The sequence below is a fragment of the Pyrgilauda ruficollis genome, unplaced genomic scaffold (assembly GCF_017590135.1).
Source record: "Pyrgilauda ruficollis isolate IOZ18807 unplaced genomic scaffold, ASM1759013v1 scaffold79, whole genome shotgun sequence".
NCBI classification, from domain to species: domain Eukaryota; kingdom Metazoa; phylum Chordata; class Aves; order Passeriformes; family Passeridae; genus Pyrgilauda; species Pyrgilauda ruficollis.
Window position 1 is genome coordinate 3,328,327 of NW_024529821.1, and position 24,791 is coordinate 3,353,117.

The window sequence follows — 24,791 nt, forward strand, 5'->3', positions numbered from 1 at the left end:
TGAGGACATAGCACATAGCATGGACCCTTTCACAGAGTGAGAAACTTCTTCCATTAAACCAAGATTTATACATTCCCACTCTTATCCCTTTATTGCTATACATTCAGGGGCAAAAACAGAGGAAGGAAGCAAGTTATGTGATTTGGTAGTCTGATAATTTTTTGTACCAGAGGCAGAAGACAGACTTCCTCATGGTTTCTCTGAAAAGATAAGGTCCTGAGTTCATACAAGGCATTTTGGGAGGCAAGGAGTTTGTGTATGGTTCTGGAAGCTCTGTCAGGAAAGTAGTGACACAAGGGAATGACTTGTCACAAGGTTATGCTGTAGCTTACCATGGCTGTAATTCACTGTTTCTATCAGTGCCCTTTAGCAGTGCTGGAGCTTCACAGTGTAATACTGCTGGACACTGCATAGAGAGGGGATTTAGGAGAAGCCTGTCAACAGCTACTTTATTATCACAGATACAGCAGAAGGCTATTGTAGGTCCTGTTTTCTAAGGAATTGTTGTTTTCTATTTTTCTTTTGTATTCTCCTGTCATTTTCCTCTTTCCTTAACCTATGCTGGAAACATCAGGTTTTCTATAAAGCCCTTCTGTGGAATAACCTTATTATTCTCACATGCCAGCCCTTGGTGGACACAGAAATCATCCAGGGCAGTCAGAGAACTGACTAATGATTGAAGGCAAGAAGCACCATAAGAGTTAAAAGTTGGAGAGGGGTCAGAAAAAGGAGAGCCAGTGTGGGCAGTGTAGCAGCAGCCTGTGTCACTCAACCTTGGACTTCCTCCAGAAATTAAGGTATTCAACAGATAAAGATCCCCCCTACTGTGCATCCAACACAACTGGATCAGGCCAAGGGCGCTGACCTAGCTTGCAGAAACCTGACACCTCAGAGGAGTGGTACAAGCACACCTTAATGCAAGAGCACCAGGGCAGATCTCAGCACAGTGAGATGCTGAGTAGCTGTGTCCCAGTGCCTACATGGGTACAGCAGTGCTCTTGCTGCATTGTCCTCATCCAGAGACAGATGGGGCAGATTTCAGTGCACTTCAGAGACCTTTGCTGAGTTTCAGCTGTAACAGAAATACAAACACATGTGGAAGGTTTAGTTTAGGAGGGTGTTTTCTTGGAGAGCTGAATTTGCATTGAAATATGTTACCCTAGATATATGCCCCATTTTTAACTGGATTTCTGCAGGGAGAACTACTTATCAGCACGAAAATATTTTTTGGAGAAGAGGGATATAGGTTTTTTGAGCAACATTTGTCTATTGGCTGAATTGTGAAAAATTGTATAGTGTTTTTATTATCCTGAGAAAAATCATCATCAATAGTGTAAGTTATACCCATTTTGGGTTTAAGGATGTATTGCACAGAGATCAGCTGGCATTTGGACATGTAAGAGCAGGGAACCCTTAGTGTTCTCTGAACTTGTCCTACTTCAGATAAAGCTTTAAAGCCTAAAGCTGTTGGAGTGAGGTTGTTGGGTTATGATATCTACCCAGAGCAGGGACAGACTTAACATGGGCCATGTTTGATGACCAATTTATGATTAATTTTTATCTGAGTGATATAGAAAACCCCACTAAAAGTCTTCTGTGCTGAGAAGCTCTGGGAATATAAAATGTCATGTCACTTATTTGGGCTACTCCTGAAATCTGTGTTAAGTTTCATCCTGTTTTACAGCCAATCTACTTGTAAGAGAATTAAACCCAGCTCCCTAAACTGCTGTAATAAAAAGATGGGATAAGTTTGGAGGCTTGGACCTGATGACTTCAGAACCAGAATGTCTTGTGCCTGCTCCCAGATTCATTCAATCTCTATGTTGGAACCCTAAATACTCAATTGTTCTTTAATTATCTGGCTCTGTATAACCAGAGTCTAGAATATCTTTAAAAATTGCATCTCAGTTGGAAATTCTCTTGATTTCACCATTTCCCATGAAAACTTCATTGCCTGGATAATTACTTGCTCATTATTAGGACAGGGCAAAAAGCCTGCAAAATCTGTGAGCTCAATTAAGTCACTTGTTTTGACGTGCCTGATTGTTTTTTGGAGATTGCTAAGGAAGGCAAACAGCACTTTACATCTGTGTAGTCAAACCTACAATTGCAAAATTCAATGTTAATCAAATTCTGTCACACTTTATATCAACTCAATGCGAAATGAAAAACAAACGTGTCATGGAAACAGGCTCTGCTTCTTTAATGAATGCATTTTAACCCCATGAAGTCCAAACCCTGGGACTCTTCAGTTCCCTCTGGACTCACCAATGCTACATCTAACAGATATAATGTTATATCTAGCAGAACCTCTCTGCGGCTGCAGTGAGAGGTGATTGCCAGGTAACAGTTCTTAACCCCCCCTAAATTGTTGTTCTTCTGGCAGTCTTTAACTGTTTATAACAAAACATTTGTTTTCCTCCATGTGTATAAGGAGTCATCCCCACTGAACTGCCTCCAAGAATGTTATAAATAAGAAGCTTGACTAGGCCAATATTCAAGCAACAATCAATTTATTAATTAATATGGTAAAGTATGAGCAAAACAGCACTGGGTACAGGGGGAGAAATTTTCCCTCCAACTGCACACCGATGGTTGAGGCTTACAGGTATTTATAGGGGTACACACAGCTTTCTCAGCAGTTTCGATTCCCGGCAGTTCCTATTCCCAATTTTTACATCACAATTCTATACACTATTGTGATTTAGTTTTTCTCAGGATGTACCCCAGAAAGGAGTATCCCCAGATGGTGGGGTTCGACTTCCCAAAGAAGAAAGAGGTCTTCCAGCTGGTGTGGTCCAGACTCCAGATGTGTGTCCACCTTTTACTTGCAAAGACTATAAATCTCATGACGGTGATGTCCAGCTTCCCTTGGTCGAGGCTATCAATCCTTGAGCTGATGTTCAACTTTCTTTCTCAAGCTGCTTTTTACTGTTTTGCTAAGGTGTTGAGATAAGCATATTTCCTTTACATATATTCTAAACCTATATTTTTAAAGCTCCTTATTACAAGCAATATTCTAAAATTATATTTCAAAAGGTTATTATTGCAAAGCTGTTTAAATGCTTAGCTACGTGCAGAAAGTTCCTGTCCAGCAGCAACATCCTTAAAGCTTTAATTCAGATGCTATAAAAGTTATTTGCAAACAAAGGATAAGTTCCAAGGCCTTTTTCCATGCTTTACTCCCATAGTTATTTTTTTAGAATTCATCTTTTAGTTGTCCCATGATCAGTTTCCACACAAATCACAATCACAAGTACACACACCACCTGTATGTACCTGACACGAAACACAACTTTGTATCTCACAGACAGACAGACATCTGCAACATACTCAGCTAAAATTAAGTATGTTTGTCTTCTCCATTTGATCTGGTGTGTTAGCAATTTCAGGCAGCAGCTGTAACTGTGCCAGTGCCTATTTATGTCTGTGCCAAGAACCGATATTGTAAAGTCTTGCTTTCATTGGCAGTGTGATCATCGCCACTGAGGGGCCTGTGGGGTCTCCTGCATGTCCTGCTGGGTGACTCCATCCCTGGCTGTGCCACCTGCTGGGCTTGCTGTGAGCTCAGCCCCAGCCGTGAATGGCACAGGAGGGAACCAACAGCCACAAGGGCTCCGAGGCTTTTAGGCTTCTTGTGGGAGGGGAACACCCTGGCCCCAGTGTAGGAGATGCGTCTAGGCTGTACCTAATATCATGGGACACTAACTGTCAGCATACCCTGATAGCTCTAGTTATCTAGATAATTCCAGCAGCAAAAGAGATCAGAACCAGCACAGAAGAATCTCAGTCCAGAAAAGTTAATATTTTAGTAAGTGAAAGGTATCATGCATGCTACTTTGACAATGACTAAGGAGTGAACAGTATTATAGTGAATAATTACGGATGTCAGGGTTCCTCTGGATGCCTCCACAGTCTGTTGACACCATCTTCCCTTTACAAGGGTTGAATGAATGCCAAAAGCCACAATCCATCCTCCTGTATCTGCCAGACTTCAGGAGTGTTGGTGCGTGCTGGGTCAGGTGTGAAAAGCAATGCACAGTTTTATCAACAAGATCTGAACAACCCTGTGGCCTGTGCTCCCTCACAACTGTGATGACAACCACAACATTTACATTCAAGGAAGAGAAAAAAAATCAGTAGCTTCAAAAATTTTTCATTAAAGGAATTGTGGTAAGAATAGTTGATGACTAAACTATAGTATAGTTTCAGTCCTTTTTGTGTTACAGACATTAACTTAATTCCCTGACAGCAGGGAAGCTTCTGTTTTTCTCTCTTGGTCCTATCATTCATCAGCCTTAACTACTTAACCATCCCCCAAGAATTAACATTCACAGCATATTAATCCATAGCAATCAATAAACGTAGTGCTGAGTGAAACACAAGACACAACACAGGTGAGGACTAGGTTTTTGCATTCTTTCAGAATTCACCAACATCTTCTTGGACATGAGCTGTATCTGAGCAGTGTTTCACTTGTAGGAAAGGGCAAAAAGACCCTGACAGCAAAGAAATCCCATGAACCTTGCTGAGGCAATCCAAGTTAACTGGCTATCCTGAGCTTTGAAGAGAAACTGGAGGTGCTGTGTTACAGAGCTATTGCAAATTTTCATATACTTGACTATCGTCACTGGAACTCCACTTCGTTCTCTGTGTAATCTACTTAGGTCTTCTTCATTATCCCAAAAAGGTTGTTGCTTAGGCTCACTTTGGTGCCAGAACCAAGAACCCAAAATGCCTTAAAGCAGTAAGGGCTGTTGGGAGCAGCTCATGTCTTTTCTCAGTTGTTTCTTAGTAGGTGGTAACACCAGTGCTGAGTCAAGTCCAGGCAGTGGAACTGAGCATCCTCCTGCCCAGCGAAGCCACTGACTCTGAGCTGCCTGTCAGCTGCATGGGGAGCATGAAATGAATCCTGCTCAGGGTCAAAGGATCTCTATTTTAAAAATCAGTATTTAGAAGAATTTGGATAATATTCTATAAAATGTTACTATCAGCATTAGGTACAGTTATCCATTGTGCTTAAACATGCAATGGAATTACCATGTTCATTCTGGATTAAATATATTTATACTCATCTAGTCTTGGGAGCTCAGAATTTTAGAGTGACTAGGATTTGGAGATTGGCCGTCCTGGGCTAAATTTCCACCCACTGAGAAGCTGAAGTCAAATACTCAAAGAATATCAGATTGCAGAAGGAAACAGCTTTCAAACACACCAATAGAGTTGACCCAAATATGAATAAAGCATTTCATCAAAGCTAGAAAGCAGGATTTGTAGGAAACTGGCTTTAGGCCATTCCTTTAATTTTAGTGAGAGTTTTGGGTTTTGCTTCCCAGTTTTATTGCATTTGATTTTGTCTATTTGCAATCTAATAATTTTTGGCAATGGGAACATCAGCAGCTAACATATCCCACTGAGCTTAGAAGATTCTGAAATGCTGAGACAGAAGAATATCAAAATGACAGCATATTTCAATTACAAGCAATTGTAAGAAGAGTCAGATAAAATTACTTCTGTTCACCTTCAAGTTCAGAATTGGGAGGTATATAATTTTGTCTTTAACACTGGTAAAAGTTGCTTATGGAAGGCTTATTTAGCAATCTGGTATAAGATAGTATTCTCTCTTTAAGCGTTCTTGTTTTTTTCATGTGATTAAAAGTGTTGGTGCTGGTGTTCTCAGTGCCCTGGATGAACAGGGACATCCTATTTTACACATACAGTGACAAGAACACTACACTAGGGTTAGTACTTCAGCAAGATAAGTTCCAGGAAGGACAACAGGGATGTTCATAGTCTACAGTGTTAGGTGGAAGATGTAAAGAGAAGTCCTTGTTTAGGCTGGCAAAGGAAAATTACACAGATGTATTTTGACTGCTCACGTTTCCAGCTGGGAATAAACATCCCCCTCAAGGGTCAGTGGTCGATGGAGCGGATTGCTTGGGGAGCCTCTATCTTCAGAAGTGTTCAGAAAGCTCAGGCAATATTCTCAAGAATAGATTAGGTACAGCTGTATTTATCCTGGGGCTGGGGACAGAGTGCCTCACCCCTCCATGTCCCTGCAGAGTCTGCTCTTAGTTGTGCACATGCATTGTCTCAGCCTGGATCACCCTGTCATCACCATGGCCATGATTCTGCAGATTTTCTCTACTCACAAAGAATGACACTGGCTACACCCAGCTATTTTTCACTCACAGTTTCTTTAAATACTTGGGGATTTTTGTTTAAATAACAGTTGATAGCCTCTCCCGTGCAAATATTACATTGTAGCAGTGGGGCTTTGGGGGGGGTTTGTGAAGCTGTTTGGGGCTCCTTTGTAGCGGGCTTTGGGTGTATTTGGTCTCTGGCTGTTTGGTTGGGATGGCAGTTTGAACATGTTTAGTCTATGTTTGCCTCTTGTCTAGCCTGTGGCACTTGGAGTAATTTCTGTCTGTCCCCCAAAATCCCGCCCCTAGCCTAGAGAATTCTCTGTCAGTTATAGTCTTTTCTCTTTACTATTGGTTTGTCTTTCCCGCCTTGGCTTCTGACCTCCTCCCCGATTTTCCGCGCGCGCTGCCGGACCGAGCGGCGCCACCGACAGCGCATCCCCGCGCGGGAGAGAAATAAAAGCAGCTGGGAAAAGCAAGCACCGGGCCCTTCTTTATTTCCTTGGCCACGCATCCTTTAGGCGCTGAACCCGCGTTCTGAGCCGAACCGTGCCGCTGCCCGCCGGCGGCAGAGACAGGGCACGGCCGCTCCCGACGCGTGCCCCGACCGCCTCCCGCGACCGGGGCACAAGGTCATTACATTACCTCCTTTACAGTCCAGTCCCGGTCTCTGCACCTGCACAAACACCTCCTTATTCCTGTGAAGAAGGTGTGTAAGCCTTGTTCTTTAAATGCTCAATGTTTTTGTACTGTCTGTACTTTCAGAATATTTTAAAAGCTTATTCCTGGAAACATTCATATTCCCTTCCATGCTTTTATGTTGGTGGCTGGACAGATGGCTTTAAACAAGAATTATACACCTCCAAGATAGTAATACCTGCTCGTGAACCCGCATTTTTTAAAAGTGTGGCTTGGGCACAGTGAACACCCTGCATATTTAATGATTTATAGGCAAATACTGTATCACTGCTAATGAGCTAGCAATGTAAGTACTTTGTCAAGAATACCAGAGAAGAACTAGTCCAAAGTGGAAGAACATCCAGTATCTGTTCATGGATGCTGTAGTTAATTCTGCTTGTTTCTGTCAGGCAAAGCCACAGCACTGAATTCTTTGTTCTGGCTTCCTGTCTGATCTTTTATATACATTTTAATGAGTGTATTTCACACTAAAGTACATTCACTGATCTGAGCCTGCTTCTTATTTTGCATCTCCTCAGAATTATTAAGACCTGCTAGCAGACTTTCTATACATTTCTAAATTTCAAAGCCCCAGGATTAGTGTTGGTATTTTAGCCTTGGAACTTGCTGTCTTCACAGTTCTGTAGTGATATAAGAACGTGAAGCCTCAAACAAAATGTGATTCCTTCTTCTGTAAGCTCTTAAATGATTTTGTCTCCTTTTGAAGGAGATGTTTGCTTTTTTCTTTTTTTTTTTTTAAATTCAGCATACCTTTTTCTGTCCAGTTACAATACTCTTGTATATGTACTTTTAAAGACAATGTAAGCAGATAAATATAACAGCATTTTGGCTGAAAAGCCAATGTCCCCATAATGCACTATTGAGTTACCAAATAATTACCAAATAATTGTCTTAGTAAGTATCAGAAAGGTTTAACTTTAGCTGCTGTATATGTGAAAGTTTGTAGGAAATCTCAAAAAAAATCTGCCCAGAGGAAATTTCCTGTGTAATGAACAAATGAGTAAGAGTGGACAAGAATAATGTCCCCTTGGGAACCTTTCTTTGGGTTAATAAGAGAGGAAGTGTGTGCTGTAATGTTAAAAAAAACCAAAAAAACAAAAACAAAAACAAAACCAAACCAACAAAACCACAAAAAAACCGAACCAAACCAACAAACAATAAAAACCTTCCTACTTTCTGAAGAAACAGCTTGGACATCCCTGTCCTGCCAGTACACCAGTGTGTATTTTCTTCACTATATAAAATAGCTTGAGACTTCTTCATAATGCTCATCCTGGAGAGACCAGAAGTGAGGGTTTTCAGGGTTTTAGGTAACAACAGCAGCCTAAAGAAAATCTGCCACTTCATCCCTATCCAGCTCCAATCCACACACAAGTTAAAGTTCAAATTTGCGCTATCTTGCCTGCCAAAACCAAGTTGTTTGCCACTAAAGGTACAAACACTGTAGAGATGAGTTATCTACCAATTGCAACACCTTATCAACAGCTTATCAACTGCTAATCCAGTTAGTGTGCCTGGCTCCCTGTTGTGTGACTTCCTTGGTCCCCGCAGGCTCCAGGTAGGCAGGAAAGACAAGTTCTAAAAATTCTCCTAAAGGAGGATGAGTAAATCACTAACTGTCCCAAGAGTAATTGAGATGCCATGATCACTGGAGCAGGCAGTCTGTAATCACGTTTTATTGACAGCTCCTAAAGATCAGTCTTCCTTTGGAGCTACCTAGAGTGAAACCAAATCGAGTGAGCGTGTCTGCAGGGCCTGGGGCAACACAGAGTGACAGGACCAGACCTGGCACCAAATGATGCACCCTGGGTCAGGGAGAGCACTCCCAGCCTCCCAGAGAGGGGCTGTGCACAGGTTCCTGCTCACTGCAGGAATTCCCAGCGTGTCCTCAGACACAGCCCAGAGAGTGTGGCAGACGGTATACACAGAGCCACCACTCTCAGCTCATCTGGTACTGTGTTCTTGGGAGGACAAAGGCAGAGGTAGCTGATCTTGTCATGGAACACTTGCAAATACTGGTTTTTTATAAATAAATATTGGACTTTAACATTTATTATATTAGTGTTTGAGTACTTGAGTAAGATCATTTTTTTAAATCATCTGCTTCCTTGTATACATTTGGGAAGCCATGTTTCATCTCTGGGTTTGCTGTCTCAGCTTTATAAACACCTGAATACAATCCTGGAAAATCAAGAATCTTAAAGACAGCCTGCTACCAGACACCACCCAACAACCCACAAAGATATTCCACTGTACCACAATAAATGGGATCTCAAATACACTTGGCTGAGATGGATAGAGATGTTTTAAACGTGTTAAAACATAAAGTGATTTATTACTTATGCAGCTTATGTGTTGGTACCAATAACCATTTTGCATCCTCTTTTTTGCAGGAGGTGAAGTCACCAAGCCCAGGTTTGCTCAGTATTTCCATGGCAGCCTGGCCAGTCTGACAATACGGCCAGGGAAAATTGAGAGTCAGAAAGTGATTTCCTGTTTGCAGGCCTGCAAGGAAGGTCTCGATATTAATTCTCTTGAGAGTCTTGGCCAAGGAATAAAGGTGAGGGATGAACTGACATCATCTTTGATAAAAATTTAGATCTGATTTATGAAATGGAGAGCCCAAGGTAGAGTACACACAGTGCAAATGTACTCCCAGAAGAAATGTAATTTCCCGTAAAATCATGCAAAGAAAAAACAGGACCGTAAAAGAGCTGCGATGCTGCAAAGAAAAATGTTTCCATTATTGCAGAGCTAGATGATCAGAAAGTAAGGCACTGCTGATACTTCAGAGTCTGTATGAATTGCCAGTTTGTATTTTCATGCTTATTATGTTACTTCTGTAGAAACAGACATAATTCCAAAGATTTATTGAGTTTTGATCTCAAGTAGCTTTAAAGCAGTGGAATACATAAGTACTAATGCAATACCATTCTAAAAGTCAGTGTGTTCAAAGAAGAAAACTTCATGGTACATGAAAATCGAACACAAAAAAACCTTAAAGTCAAGAAATTATATTTTTAGATTTGAATATAAGTCATTATCCATCTTCATATGACTGCTGGTGATGTAGAGCTTTTTCTAAGATTGGAGAACAACACACAGGGAAATCCTGTTTCAGTTGACCTAGTGGCTAGATGGGTTTGCATTCATTCAGATAATTCTGAAATTCTTTGGATGGATATGTAGGATCTTGGCTATTCCAATGCTCACATGAGCTGCATTGTCAGTTTTCCTTTACTGGCACCATTATTTGGTGACAGAGTTCCTGTGCTCAGTGTAAATGAATTTGTGAAGCTGTTTCCCAGCACACAAATACCACTTCCAAAGGAGCTGAGCTTCCATTCCAGCCCAGGAAGTTCCTGTGGGCGCAGGCAATGCATCCTGAGAAACTGAACAGGGGTGTTTTGTTCTGGGGTTTTCAGAGGGGCAGGAGGATGGTGCTGTAACACTTCATCTGGAATAAGCAGTGGGAGTGTCATGGACAGCATTTTATTAGCCAAACCTTTCTGTTGTACAGGCTGACCTAAAATGCACCCAATGCCTGTCTGGGTGATGATAGGCTGCAGTGGTGTAGTATAACTGACACATTTTGTGAAAACAAGTGTAAAAATGAAAACTGAAAGTGCAAAGGTAAGGAGGAATTTTGCTAGCTCTAACTTTTACATATGAGGAAAGACCCCAAAGAATTATTTTATCATCCTACCAAGGACATCATTAAGAATTTCATATTGCTGCTTCTCACAGCAACGGGACACAGGGGTCAGTTAAAGCTGTTTTTAAAAGGTAGTGCACACAAGGAGCAGGTAGGGATTTCTGGAACCCACGTGTGTATGTCTAATAGTAAGTTCTTTGCTGGGATTTTCCATTAACTAAAGTACGGTGTACTTGGTCCATGGTGCCTAAGAGCATAGCAATTCCTCCCGTGTTGTTGCCCTCTGAAACCTGAAAACATTTGAGCCACCCGTTTCATGGGCTTGGGAAAATCCCTCTTCTACCACACATTGCTGCTTCAGCATTTGTCACTGTCTTCCTCACTGTACTGGCAGTGCAGAAGGAAAAAGGAAGACAAGAGATTGTTTTCTGCCTTTTCATGCTTTTGCAAACCTTCAAACATCTTCATTTTCTGAAATACAGATGAGGCGTAGTGGGGTTTTTAAAGTTACTGATGTTGCTTTTACTGCCTCAGCAAGCCAACAGTGAGAGCAACAGAAGGAGGCAAAAATGAAAGGAGCAACCAGAGAGAGATTGTGGAAGGGTTTCTTTGGGGGGCTGACAGAAGGAAGCTCAGCTGAAAGCAGAACAGTTGCCTGACCTTGAAGAGAAAATGAGAGAGAAAGGTCTTGTGGTGTCAAAAACAAACACACCTGATCCCAGCATAGATGATGGGTTGCATGGGACTGTTTATGTGGCGCTCTGCAGATTCAGTGTTGGCAGACTGATACTGGAAGGAGTTGTGGGCACTTTGGACCATGGAGATTCACGCTTTAACCACCTAGGAAAGAGCAGTGTAGCAGCAGTTTCTGAGATGATAGCATTGGACTGTTTTTGGGCTGCAGCCTAATTTTCAATATCTGTAACAGCTCTCTGAGACACTGTCTAAACTGTTGCTAATTTTAGCTTTTTTTAATGAGAAAGAAAAAAATGGCTCAGACTGGGCCTTTCTCTGGTCCCTTTGGCAGCATTCCAGCTGTTTTGGCAGCTGAGCTATTAACTGGCTGGCTGGTCTCCTTTTACTAATTTTATTTTCTACTGTTGCTAGCTTAAAGAGAGGAAAAAGAAGTATGTGCAGGCTGAGATTCGTGTTAGTCCTCCTCTTTATTAAAAAATACCCTTCAGTGTGTTGTGATCTTCCTGCACAAGCTTTAAACCCTGTCCTCCATGTTCTGTTTGACAAAGGACCCTGCACTTCCTCCTGTTCTTCACAGTCTGTGTTTTGCTTTTTAACCTTTCTGGCTGTAAGGAAGTGTAGGCAGCCACTGTCTGTATTTTAACAGAACATCACATAATCAATGCCCAGCTTTGGGGAAAGCCTGTCCAGGAGAGAAAGGTGCATTTTTGTTCGTTGCTTGCAACAGGAGGGTACAATGTCAAGTGGGTGATGCTGGTTTCCTCAGCAATGCAGATGGTTTACTGAAACAATTTACAGATAAAACATGGAATTAGGATTAATTATGGTGAAGGTAAAAATCAGTCATTGGTTATGTCACAACAGTGACAAAATTTTTTGGTCAGCAAGACAGATCTGTGTTCAGTGCAATGGAGTACAGAAGGCTCGGGGCTGCAAGAACAGGCAGTGATTTTGCCGGGTTTGCTGGCCCAAGTGAGCAGCTCCATCTTAAATCATGACACCCCTATTGATCATCAGACAGGATGGAGAGTCCCCTTTAGTGTGTCTGACATTAATGAAGATGTAGGAGGCAAATGTTGTAACTGTTTTGTTCATTCATGTTGAAATATATCTCAGAAAGGTAGCCCAGGATAAAACCACAACAGAAAGTAGCCAAAAAATATGCTTCTGCACACTAGGCTGGCTCAAAAGGCAATGCTTTTATATGGGGAATGTGTTTAACCTAAAAAGATTACATAGAAATAATAATCGTGGTGGTAAGTTAAGGTTTTGAACCTCTACAGAGTTCAAAAATAAATAGCATTGGAAATTGCTGCAGAAATTGTATCAGCAAGGTTGATAAGGCTGGGAAAAGAACAGCAAATCTGGATTAATTTACTACAAAATTAATTATAACAATAGTCATTTAGGTGACTGATACAAGTACACGTTACAGAGAACAACATGTGGATTCAGCCAATGATAGCTACTGAGATTTTTTTTTCTTATATCATTAAAATTTTTACTTACGTCTGTGCAACATTCCTTAAAAATATATATTATTTTGTACTCTGTACCTGGTCACTTAAATACTAATTATTTGTATTTCTTCTAGTATCACTTCAACCCTTCCCAGTCAGTTGTTGTCATGGAAGGAGATGACATTGAGAATATAAATCAAGCCCTCCAAAAGGTCTCATACATCAACTCCAGACAGTTTCCTACTGCAGGCGTACGACGTCTCAAAGTCTCATCTAAAGTCCAGTAAGTTATACTTCAGCTGAATTGAACAGATTAGGAACATTTTTAATGAATTACTTTTCTCTTTGGCCATGTAAAAAGAATAATTTTGGCTAAATTAAATTGATAAATCATACTGCTTTGTTATTGAACTTTAAAGGACTAATTTAATTTACTTTTATGCCAATTTACATGGTGGATTACTCTTGATGTTACCTTCTTAAGAAGCGTTTCTTATTAGTGTAATGTACTTGCATTCTCTTTATAGTTTTGGGGCATACAGTCTGGACTGAACAGTGCATTTACTGCAATCTTATTTACTTTTAATTTTAAACATTTGTGGCTCCTTCTGAGATAGCCAGAGCCATGACTTTTTAATGCAAGGCTGTTCCATCAAACAGAGGACATATCTGCAAGAGCAGTATGTGTAGGTGTGCCTGAAGCAGCCTGTGTGTGTCTGTCCCTGCTGTCTGTGCTGTCCCTGGAGCACTGGTGGAGGCTGAACAGGGTCTGTGTCCGTCCCTCTCCATGCAGCACGGTGACAGCAGCTGCACAGTGATGTTCAGAGCTGCCCACAGCCTCTCCTGGGCTCCCCTGGGTACTGCTCTGTCCAGTGAAGGGAAAGCAGGGCTTTGGAAGGGAAAACAAAGCCAGTTCTAACACTCTCACCTGCTGGGAGCACAGCTGTTCCCAAGTGCCAGGGCCATGCTGTGGGTGAGCTCCCGGCTGCAAGAACAGCTCCAAAGGTGGTCCCACTGGAACCAGCCCACCTTGCACATCCCAGGGCTGGCCCAGCTCGTGTGCCAGCATGAAATGAGGAAGAGCTTGTCAGGAGATTCACTTCCTGCACACTGCTGATTCGGGTGAAAATGGAAGTACAGGCACCTTCTGTCCACTGCAAATATTGGAGGGCCCCAAAAAGAGTTCATAATGGGACCAATTTAAATGGAAATTTAGGTCCTTTTATTAATCACACATGACAGGATAACCGTGTTGTATTCACTGGCTATATGCATGCTATTCATGTATACCACTTTCTGAATTTAATGTTAGGTTTGCTAAAGTTAGTTGTTATCTAGTTAACTTTTTTAAACCTTTACTGCTCTGTTAAATGTCAGTTAAAACATTAAAATTTTCTGATAGTGACCATAGGAAAGACTGAGTTTGTCTCTCAGAATGAGTACCTGTGAAGGTGGGAAGGGAGGGGCGGGCCAGAGCTGGCCTGTTTGCACAGTGGTACGGGAGTACGTTCTCATGTGTGGCAGTGCCTGAGGATGAACTGGACCAACCCGAGAGCCATGGGCTTGGTTTGGGGCACTGCCAGTGCCACGCTCCTCTCATGTACAATGTGTTACATGCAGTTAATGACCGATGTATCTTTTCAGATGTTTTGGTGAAGATGTCTGCATTAGTATCCCAGATATAGATGCGTATGTAATGGTATTTCAGGCCAATGAGCCCAAGATTACCATAACTGGGATGGACCATTTTGCTAGACCAGCTGCACAGTTTGAAAGTGAAAGAGGTGTTATTTTGTTACCTGACATCAGGATTGTCAGCACAGTCACTAAAATGGAGCATTCAGTGGACTTAAGAGAACATGACAGAGGTTTGTGTCTTTCTTTTAAATATGATTACTAATATTGTAACGTCTCCTCATATTTTTTAAAGGATGCTGCAAACAAATAATGCAAAAGAAGTCACTTCACCCAGATTAATTAGGCCACAGTAATGCTGTACTGAAGAAATTCAATTCAACACATTGAAAAATGTGTTAAATGGTGGCAGATCAGAAGGTGGTTCAAAAAAAGCAGATTTTCCATGTGGTATCCCTTTAGTATACTTTAGAATAATTCCTTTCTACTCTTCCTTTCATATTCTGTTGTGTAGGGCATTTTCATTAGAATGCCTCTACTTGTAACAGAATTTTGTTAATTGTGCTGATAGGTAGAAAAGCAGTAATTGAACAAAAGTTGAAGTTTTAGTCTGCTCTTATGTTTCCAGCTCTGATACTAGCTTGTGAGTGATACTTGAGAAAGTAATCTCATGCCTCAGTTTCCCCCCTATAAAATGTATATATAATCCTTTTAAAATATTTATTTGCAATGATGACTGTTTATTCTAATGCTAAGCAATGTGTGTATCATTATTCAACACTGTGTGAATGTTCAAAAGTATAAATCAATTTTAAAATTATTGTCTATAAAGGAATCTTCCTTTTGAATGTTTTTGTGCAAGGCAGATGAAATGTCTAGTAATTTGAGGAATCATTCTAAACACTGTTTGTTGGACTAGAATAAGCAGCAACTAGATGTATATCTCTGAAGAAGAGAAAATGGGTAATGGTGTGCAAGTTTATGGGCATGGATTATCTGAAGACCACAAATTTGACTTGGTCTGCATTTTTGCCTATGTTACAGCTGTAACTTAGAGCTTAGGTACCCAAATTCACCACACCAGGAGTTGGCAGTCTAGGGTGTAAGGCTTTCCTGGATGTGCCCTCCTTCCCAATACACCCTCTAATATCAAGTTTGCAAAATGGGCAGGAAGTTCCAGACTTGCAGTGTCTGTGCCTTCAGGGAGCTGCTTAAGCAGGTTTGCCACACACTCTGTGCTAAGTTGATCAGAGAATTTAAATATTGATTTGATATTCTACTCTTTTTCCAGTAACAGAATTATTTTTTTACTTGTACATCTTGAAGGACAGTCAGTTTATAACTTAATTTCTTTAAGTCACACAGCACAGGATCTTGCTGTTTATAATAATGCCCTGCTCTTGGATAGACGGCCAGGTCTTTGTAATGTGAATTGTTTATGGGGCATAGAGTAACTGAGAGAATCATCCAAGCATAGATATGTTGGATGTGTATTTTTCCAGTCTGGTTTTCCTTGAGAAAGCAGGTATCAATTCAGCACTGAAACCTGGAATTTTTTACATTAATTTATTTCCAAGATCATATTTCAGTTTTCTACTTCCAGTAATGTTCTTGGGTGCTTTATACTACAGGGCAATATATTTTCTATTTATCTCACTGGGTGTTTGTAGGCCTTCATCATCACTGCACGTGTGCAGACTGGACACTTCTCTTGATTTGCTTCAAGTGTGCTGGATTTAATATCAGCAAAAACAGTTCAGCCATCTTGGCAAAAATTGAAAGCCCTAATGCAAAGCACATAAAATGACTGAGCTGTTCTGTGATCATTTATCTTCATTTCCATCTTTTTTTTCATGCCCCATGCCATGGGTTCACAGCCAATAAAAAAGTGGTAGTAGAGGAAATGCTCCACAACTTGGATTTCTGTGATGTTTTGGTCATTGGTGCAGAACTAGACCCTGAACAAGAGTGTTTAGAACTAGATCATGGGGAGCTTCAAGGAAAACATCTAGATGCCACAAATTCCACTGCAGGATATTCAATCTATGGTAAGTTCAGGAAATTTGGTTTTCCTGTATTTTGTCACATCAGTTATATATTGGAATGAAAGCTCAAATATGTAAGAAAGTGGATAGGAATCTGTGATTTTCTAGCCATGAAAATATCCCAAGGGTGACTGTATCTTAAAAAACACAGCTGCTTCTTGATCTCTGGATGTGCTGTGTTTGCCCTTTGGATTCTCAGCATCCCTCCTGCTACTCCCTGAGTAAGGAAAATGGCATCCATGCTTTCTTTAAATGTGAGGTTCTTATGGACCATCACAGTGGAACGTGGGAGTGAGGGGGTTCCTCAGTGTTCCTGTACAATGCTGGGACATTGGCCATCTTTTTCTCATCACTAAGTAATATATTCTGCACTACTGTTGTTGTATTTACCCTCTCCATTAGGGACCTACATTCATTTCTGAAAACTATCCTCACAGTCGAGTGTCAGGGAACATTTGATGCCCTGCCATTTCCAGACCATTCTGCCGAGTTCCGTGTGTTCTGTGAGCAGTTGATTTGTTGTGTATTGCCAGAGCAGTGTTCCCTTGCCTGTCCCAGAGCTGTCCCTGCCCTCCCACTCCGCAGGTGTGGACAGCATGTTCAGCTACGAGCAGGTGCTGCGGCAGCTCCGCTACCGCAACTGGGGCACCTCGGCCACCTCAGGCAGGAAGTTCAGGGTCAAGTGCTCCGAGCTCAACGGGCGTTACACCAGCAATGAATTCAACCTGGAGGTGAGCAATGAGTTCAGCTTGGAGGTGAGCAATGACTGAGTCATGTTTTCCAACCCATCACCGAGGCTTAGAGCCCAGGTAACAACTCCAGGAAACTGCAGGACCTACTTAGCAATATGGTCAAAATTAATAAGTGTTTACAAAGACAATTAACAACTTAATAATTGTTGATAAAATTAACAGTTACTTCATAATGTTTAGGTAACTCCTAAAAGCTGATTAATATAGAGAGAAGAAAAAGTCACTACTTATCCAAACAGGTAAATTAAAAGAGTCCTGTTATGTGCCACTTCAGAGTCAACAGCCAGAAAAGTTAGAATGCATTTTTCATGCTACAAATTAGAAATATATAAAGCTGTGTATTTTCCACTGGCATGAAAAAAAGAGTTAATTTGGTCGTTACTATCTATGAAGTAGTGTCCCTATCTGCTAATCAACTTCATAGTCCAATGTAATATATGGAGTGGAGTGTAAAACACTTTTTAGTATCTGGTCTCTTATTTTTCTCTTCTCCCAGGTTAATATTCTACACAGTTCCAACTCGAACTTCATGGACCATGTAAATCACATGATATTCCAGCCCCAATTTCTCCAATCTGTTCAGCACCCTGAGGGGAGTGTAAGTGCAGTTCACAGCTCAGGTATGTGACACCTTCCCAGAGACTGCTCACAATGATTCCGGTGTGTCAGTGTTTCCCTTGTGGGTCAACCTACTCCACAGATTAAAGCCCCGAGGTCCATTGTTTCAGCTTCTAAGACCTCTCAGAGATCACAGGTGTGAAAGAAGGTAACTCTGAATGCTATTATGTCCAAGAATGTAATTTTAAATTAAAACGTGGTATCCTTTTTTAAAGTCTTCATTAATGGTTTTGTGTTCTGACCCCCACAGTTAAAAAATATTTAGGATATATTTTTAATTAATTTTTAGGCTATCTGAGTTAAAATATATACCCAAATCTGAAACCTTTTCAGTGAAGTTAAATGCAGGGCAAAGATACCTGTTTGAAAGTTGAATTCTGAAATCTTTTTAGCTGAATGATACATATGTAAAGAAGTAAAGCTGATGTAAAGTGTAGGCAGTTGTAAGTAGCTACATACAGAGATGCTTAGAAAATTACTGTATTTTTCCTTACATTGTAGAGACACTTCACTAAAATGAAACTGAACGTTTAATGGATAAACTATTGCAAACTAGTTTTTTTTGTTCCTAAATGCTGTTTTGATTTCAGACTTACATTCTTATAGGCAGGGCAAGGCAGCAAAATGGGTTATGGACTGGGTTATCCCATGCTCCTGGAACTGCAGCACCTCGAGGTACATAGAAAGTGGCAGCATTTCTCCACTAACCTAATTATGGAGCTGATTACATGTGGTCGTTTAGGGAGACTTCTTCCTGTGACTAAGTGGAGACAGGGGCCTCTCAGAGTACAACCAAACAATGGGGGAAAATGTCTTGAGTCCTCAAGAGTCTCCCAGGAAGGCTGTAACACAGACAAATAGGGTGGCAATGCATTGATTTCTGGGAGCTGGAGATTCAAATCACAAGCATCTGAAACCTTTGAAAATATAAGCTTTGAGATGTACATTTTGTCTCAAGTAAGGTTGAGGCCTCAGCTGTGATCAGAAGGGGTCAACATGCAAGTGAGATAACAGAATTTTACTGCAAAAACTATTTGATTCTGCACTTATTAACTACCTGTCTTCTGTAGTTAAGTGGCTCAAAAAGCAAAGGTGAGCATGCTCACTTTTTAGTTAGGATTTATCGTACTTGGGATAAGATATCTGTGAACACCATTTGTGTGTGCTCCACCTTAGTGGATGGGCACTGGTCAACACTTTCCATCATCCCAGGCACATGGCACAAGTATCTGTCCTGATTCTCAGTCCAAAGGAGGGGGTGCTGTGGGTTGAAACTGAACAAGGTTAGTGGGGTTTAGATGACTTGTTCCACAAATGTAACTGCATTCCCTTTGCCGCCCTTTGTCCCAGTGGTTCCCAGCGTGGCCACGATCGTTATCATCATCTGTGTGAGCATCCTGGTGTTGGTGGTGACACTGGGTGTGTTCCGGCTCCGCTCAGCCCGTCAGCACGGCTCCCTGGGCCATGAGGGAACCAAGGAGAATGAGATGGACTGGGATGACTCTGCTCTCACCATCACTGTCAACCCCATGGAGGTACTTAACTGGGGCACAGCAGTGCACCCTGGCACTGCCAGGAGCCACTGCCTGCGCTGGCAGTGGGTTTGAGCATCTTTCAGGGTCCAGTTGTTCAGCTTTGTGTGAGTACACTCAAGACCCCAGGCCACTTCTCAGCTCTGCACACCTTGATCAGATATAATTGAGAACTTCAGATTTGTTGTCATGTATAATTATTAAAGAGGATGGTGAAGAACTTCAGGTACAGCATCACTCACTTCCACTTCATCCATGTCTGTTTGTAGGTACCCAAGATGATATAGTTGCTTTGATTTTAACTTTTTCATGTAAGCATTTATACACTAAAAGGAGGGGAAATCATCAGCAGTTCAAAGAAGCTGATGTTGAAGGTTTAAATTTTGGCAGTGTGGCTAACAAAGAGATTGCTTATTGACATTCCATTCTTCTTGCAGTAGTTTTTGAATGTATGCTACCAACTTGTATGAATTTGATGCTTAATAATCACATAATGATGGAAAGCAGATTTGCCCAGCATGTTAGCATTTCTAAATGCTCATTTGAGACAGCTCTGGCTGTCAAGAAGGCACCTTTCTGCTACTGTCTCATTTCTTTAAATGTATTGTAGAAATATGAAAAGCCACACCAGACGGAAGAGGAGAGTGAGGAAGAAGACAGAGATGATGAAGAGGAAGACACAACCAGTGCTGAATCAGATGATAGTGAAGAGGAGGAGGACGAGGAGGAAGAGGACGAGGAGGAAGTGATTGTCCAAAAGGGAGACAAACAGAATGCCACTAGGCAAGAGCAGTTGGAGTGGGATGATTCAACACTCCCCTACTAACAAAGAGCCCTCCAGCCACAGCTCTTTTGTAACAACCAATACAATGTTTTTTCAGAGTCTATGAATTCATTAACAGGATTTGAACTTCTGCTTGCCTATAACTGTTTCGCCTAAAATGATCTTCTTGTAGTAATTGATAATGATAGAACTGACCCTTTTCTTACAAAGCCTGGAGGAAAGGTGGTACAAACCTCCTGGCACATGCAGTAATAAAGTAATCCAGAACCTGATCTGTTAGCAAGCATAATTCTCAATTTCCTGTTTCTACCCTGCAGATGTGTGACAAAAGTCCTGTCACTCAATCCATACATGTTTTTGCCTTTGCTACTTTTTTCACACAGGAGAGATTTCAGCTTGTTATGTAGAATAACTTCTGTGGGTCCGAATACCAGTTGCCATACAGCTTCACATTTTTACAGGTGTAAAAAAACAATCCACCTTCAAATTGAGGCAGGGCTTTAGTGCTACAGGGGCTAAATTCCATCTATCATCTCGTCCTGCCTTTTGGATATTAACTGTCTTCTGCAAGGAAATATTTAGGACTTGACAGGGGATGCATGTGTGCTTATGTAGACGTGGATGGTGTATTTTTTCAGGCATGCTGTCAGACCCTCAAGAGAGGGATTTTTATCCAATCTACCAATAGAAATTAAAAACAAGTTTAAGAAAAACAGCAACAAGAAAGGGCTGCTGAAGGTTATTAAAAAAAACCCAGTCTGTGTTCACAGATTGAGTAATATGGTTTTACGCAAACTGTAAATTCTGATGGGATTGATTCACTGAAAATCTGTAGAGCTGCTCATTAGTTATGGATTGAGCAATTTGCAGAAAATCAATGCTTTAAACTGTCTGTCTCATGGAACCATTAGCTTGCTGCAGCATCTTACTGAACTAGTGGAAAATTAATGACCCCATTATTCCATAGCTATGTATGGCTGGGATTTAAACAATTATTTTAGATGAGGAAAACATTCCCTTTTGCTTAGTGAGTACCAGCTGGAATTCCTGTCTGACTATATTCTACAAAAACATGATGCCCTGTTTCTTCTGTACCCCTGCCTGCCTGTAGTGCACAAGAGAAAGGAACAACACTGTAAGTCCTCTTCTGTGCTCATAATTCTCCCTTATTTCTTCTGCCTGAAGCCATTAATGTTGAGAGAAGGTTTTATAAAGTAGGCAAGGAAAAATAAAACCTACTTGGAACCAATATAGTTGAAAACAAAAACTAAAATCTTAAGAGGTTTAGAGAGTATTTTAGTTTGTTATGGTAACAGCATATTTTTCTTAAACACTGTTTAAAAAGGAAAAGAAAAAGCAGAGCTACATATACAATGTGTTGATGAGTCTGTGTGGTGGGTTTTTCGTCCCCTTTTCCTTAAGTACCTTTCAACTGCTCTGTTTACCAAATGCTGCAGCGCTTGCTGGGGTAGCTGCTCCAATGCACAGAAACAAAATGGCAGGGAAGAGAATGATGCTTAGTGGTTTGTCTGGGTGATTTTCCTGAGTACTTCGTTTTCTTTGCAATTTCATCTTTGGCTTTTGCTTTTTTAATCTGCTGTTTGAAATGAGCTGCTCCCTCTTCTCCACACTCCCAGTCAGTCTTGCCACAGCAGGATCTTCCTGAGCACCCTGAATGGTGGTCAGTGTTGCAAAGGGTACTTGGAGCAGTCTTGAGGGTACCCACCTCCCTCAGTACTGGATTATTAACAGCTCCGGAATGTTGTGGGATATAGGGAATATATAGTGTGCTTGGGGGTTCTTGTAATTCCAGTTTCTGCATTTGGTAGCTGAAGGGAAATACTGAGAGACACTGGGCCCTTTAGTTGAATATCTAGAAAGTAAATGAAAGAAAAATCTATATTAATTTTAAAATTAGAGATATTCATGCTTTTATTTGTTGTGCCAGAAATCACATTGTCACATGGTTGTTAAGATTGGCAATATAGCAGTTTTCTTTTGTTATCATTTCTGTTTCATTTTATTCTCTCACACATATTAAACTTAGAAGAATATTTGCAGAATCAGGGCCACATCTTATCTGGAGGAATAACAACTGTAAAAATGTCCACAATTTCTGTTTAATACAAAATAAATATTAACATTTCTGATTATCTTGAACAAAATCTTATGTTAGATCAGTTGCTACCATCCTAGTATCCTAGATAATTTCCCAGTTTTAATTTTTTAGTGACATGAAGCAGGCTCTTCATGATGCTTGTTATCAGCACATATCAGCAAATCTTTCCGCTCAGGAAAAAAAAAGATTCAAAATTAAATGTAGGTATCTAACAGTCAATTTCAGATTTAAAACTGGACTAAAATTATTTTAAAGTTTCTGTTGTTATTATTGTTGTTGTTGCTGTTGCTGTTATCATAGCAAACATCAGGGCAACCTGAAAACAGCAATTTACAACCTTATTGACAACCTTTAATTCTTTTATATGTTTGTGAATTCACCAGTGTGTTTCTTCATCTAATAGACTTTTGTCTTTTTGCTACTGGAAGCAGATCTTTTCAGGTTGTACTCGTACATTACGCAAAAAGGAAACAAAGTATTTTCTCTACTGTAAATAAACCTACATTTTTAAACCTAAAAAAAGTCATACAGGCATGTGTGTTATCACTAAAATTTGGTTTGCAGTAAGATACTCAGCAAACTCAAATGTATCACTGTACTTATTTTAGATTACTCATTGGAGTGCATTATGCAGCATTTTTTTTTCAAATAAATAGAAACATCCTTTTCACAGAATGGCAGTGAGAATGAGGTACTTCTTCACAAAATGGGCCCTAGAATATTTGTATAGCACTGAGAGCAGTGGTTTCCTGAGCAAAACTACAACTAGAAAATCACAGAAATACCAATTTTTCTAAAACAATTCTAAAAATATTGCCTCCCCTCCAGAAATTATTTTTTAATATAACCTACTGGCTTAAAAGCCATGTATACACGCATACATACATAAAGACACACATGTGGGGGTTTTTTGCCCTTAATCAAAATCCAAAATTCTCTCCTTTTCTCCCTGAATAAAGTGTTTAGAAAGTGTTTAGCATGGTGTAAAACCATTCAGGTTGGAAAAGATCTCTAAGATCATTGAGCACTGCCAAGCCCACTCCTAACACGTGCCCAGGTCCCCCATTCACGTGTGTTGGAATTCCCCCAGGGGTGGTGAATGTGCACTGCCCTGGACAGCCTCTTCCAATACCTGACCATCCTTTCAATGAGGAAATTTTCCCCAATATTCAATCTAAACCTCCCCAGCACATTTCAAGGCTGTTTGCCCTTGTCCTATCACTTGTTACTTGAGAGGAGAAACCAACCCCAGCTGGCTGCAGACTGCTCTCAGGGAATGGGAGAGAGTGAAAAGGCCCCTCCTGAGCCTCCTTTTTTGCAGGCTGAGCCCCCCCAGCTCCCTCAGCTGCTCTTCATCAGCCTGGTGCTCCAACCCTTCCCCAGCTCTGTTCTTTTCCAAGGATTCACTGCAGCTCCTCAGGGTCTGTCTTGTGGTGAGGTGGCTTTTTTTTTTTTTTTTTTTTTTTTTTTTTTTTTTTTTGTTTGTTTTTTGTTTTGTTTTGTTTTGTTTTTGTTTTTGTTTTCTTTTGTTTTTCACTAGCAATAAACAGGTGTATCCAATGAAAGCAGTTCTGAAGAGGCAACCACAATCCATGGCATCAGGAATGCAGAGGTGACAACAAAGGTCTAAAATGACATCACATCAATGATCTCTTAAATTTTTGGAGTTCTAATCTAAAGCTGGGAAAAGCTGTAAAATGTACAAATGCAAATTGAAGATGTTTCTAAATTAATATAACTGCCTAGGTGGCTATTTGTGATTAATAGCTCCCATTTCTCTTTCATTTCTACCCCCTCCATAGGTGTTTTATCTTTTTCAAGTAAACCTTAAAATGCACAGTTGATATTATTATCAATATTTACTGCATTGGCTGACACATCTAGACATAGAAGTAGGGTTTGTGACATCTTTAATACTAATTAGAATAAACAGTTGCTATTTTTTCATTCCAACAGGTAATACCTTGCAGTGGTGGTGGGACTGCTTTTTACCTCACCAGAGGCTAATGAGAGGGAGCAGTTTATTTATCTGTCTGGCATGTGGTGGTGCTGAGCTTGCTGAGCACCATCCTTACTCCATTCTGGAACAAAGTAAGGCTCACAAAGGATCAGAGAGTTCTAAAGTTCCTTCTGTGATTGAAATCCACCCTCTCCATTGCAGGAGCTGTCCCTGCCTGACTCTAAACTGAAAATAATGCCATGGGAAATCAGTAGCCCCACGTGAAGGATGGGCAGAGGGTAATGGAGTAGCAGCCCTTACTTCACTGTGGCAGAGCCTTTTGAGCTTTGATAAAATATGAATAATAACTAATTTGTGTCTCAGCTGTCCCTTTCCCCAGCTGTAACCTCAGAGGGAGCTTTACTTGTCTCCCTGGTAGGGGTCCGAGTGCACTGGGACACAACACTGCCTCTCCTCAAAGCTCTGGTGCCAGCACACACAGCTCTCCACAGAGCAGCACAGGAAAGACTTTACTGGGGTGACAGCAGGTAAAGGTCTGGTGGGATGGAGCTGTTCATAGTATACTGGAATAGAAATAACAATACCAAAATTAAGGATGTTTGCAAAAACATACGGAAACTGAGAGAGGGAGACAAAACTGAGTGCGTCTCCTCTAAGGGGCTTCCCCTTCCCTTAATTCACACATGCTGACCA

The 24,791-nt window shown here is 40.8% G+C and overlaps 1 protein-coding gene across 1 annotated transcript in view; it reads left to right on the forward strand.

Annotated features, from left to right (window-relative positions):
• Nucleotides 1-23,519, forward strand: part of CLSTN2 (calsyntenin 2) — a 315,092-nt gene extending 291,573 nt beyond the window's left edge. The window contains exons 10-17 of the mRNA XM_041487078.1: nucleotides 9,236-9,402; nucleotides 12,788-12,936; nucleotides 14,298-14,521; nucleotides 16,166-16,336; nucleotides 16,919-17,064; nucleotides 17,582-17,705; nucleotides 19,054-19,238; nucleotides 19,846-23,519. Of these exons, the coding sequence (XP_041343012.1) occupies nucleotides 9,236-9,402; nucleotides 12,788-12,936; nucleotides 14,298-14,521; nucleotides 16,166-16,336; nucleotides 16,919-17,064; nucleotides 17,582-17,705; nucleotides 19,054-19,238; nucleotides 19,846-20,061 (1,382 nt within the window). The 3' untranslated portion in view covers nucleotides 20,062-23,519. The remainder of the gene's footprint in view (nucleotides 1-9,235; nucleotides 9,403-12,787; nucleotides 12,937-14,297; nucleotides 14,522-16,165; nucleotides 16,337-16,918; nucleotides 17,065-17,581; nucleotides 17,706-19,053; nucleotides 19,239-19,845) is intronic.
• Nucleotides 23,520-24,791: the final 1,272 nt, after the last annotated feature.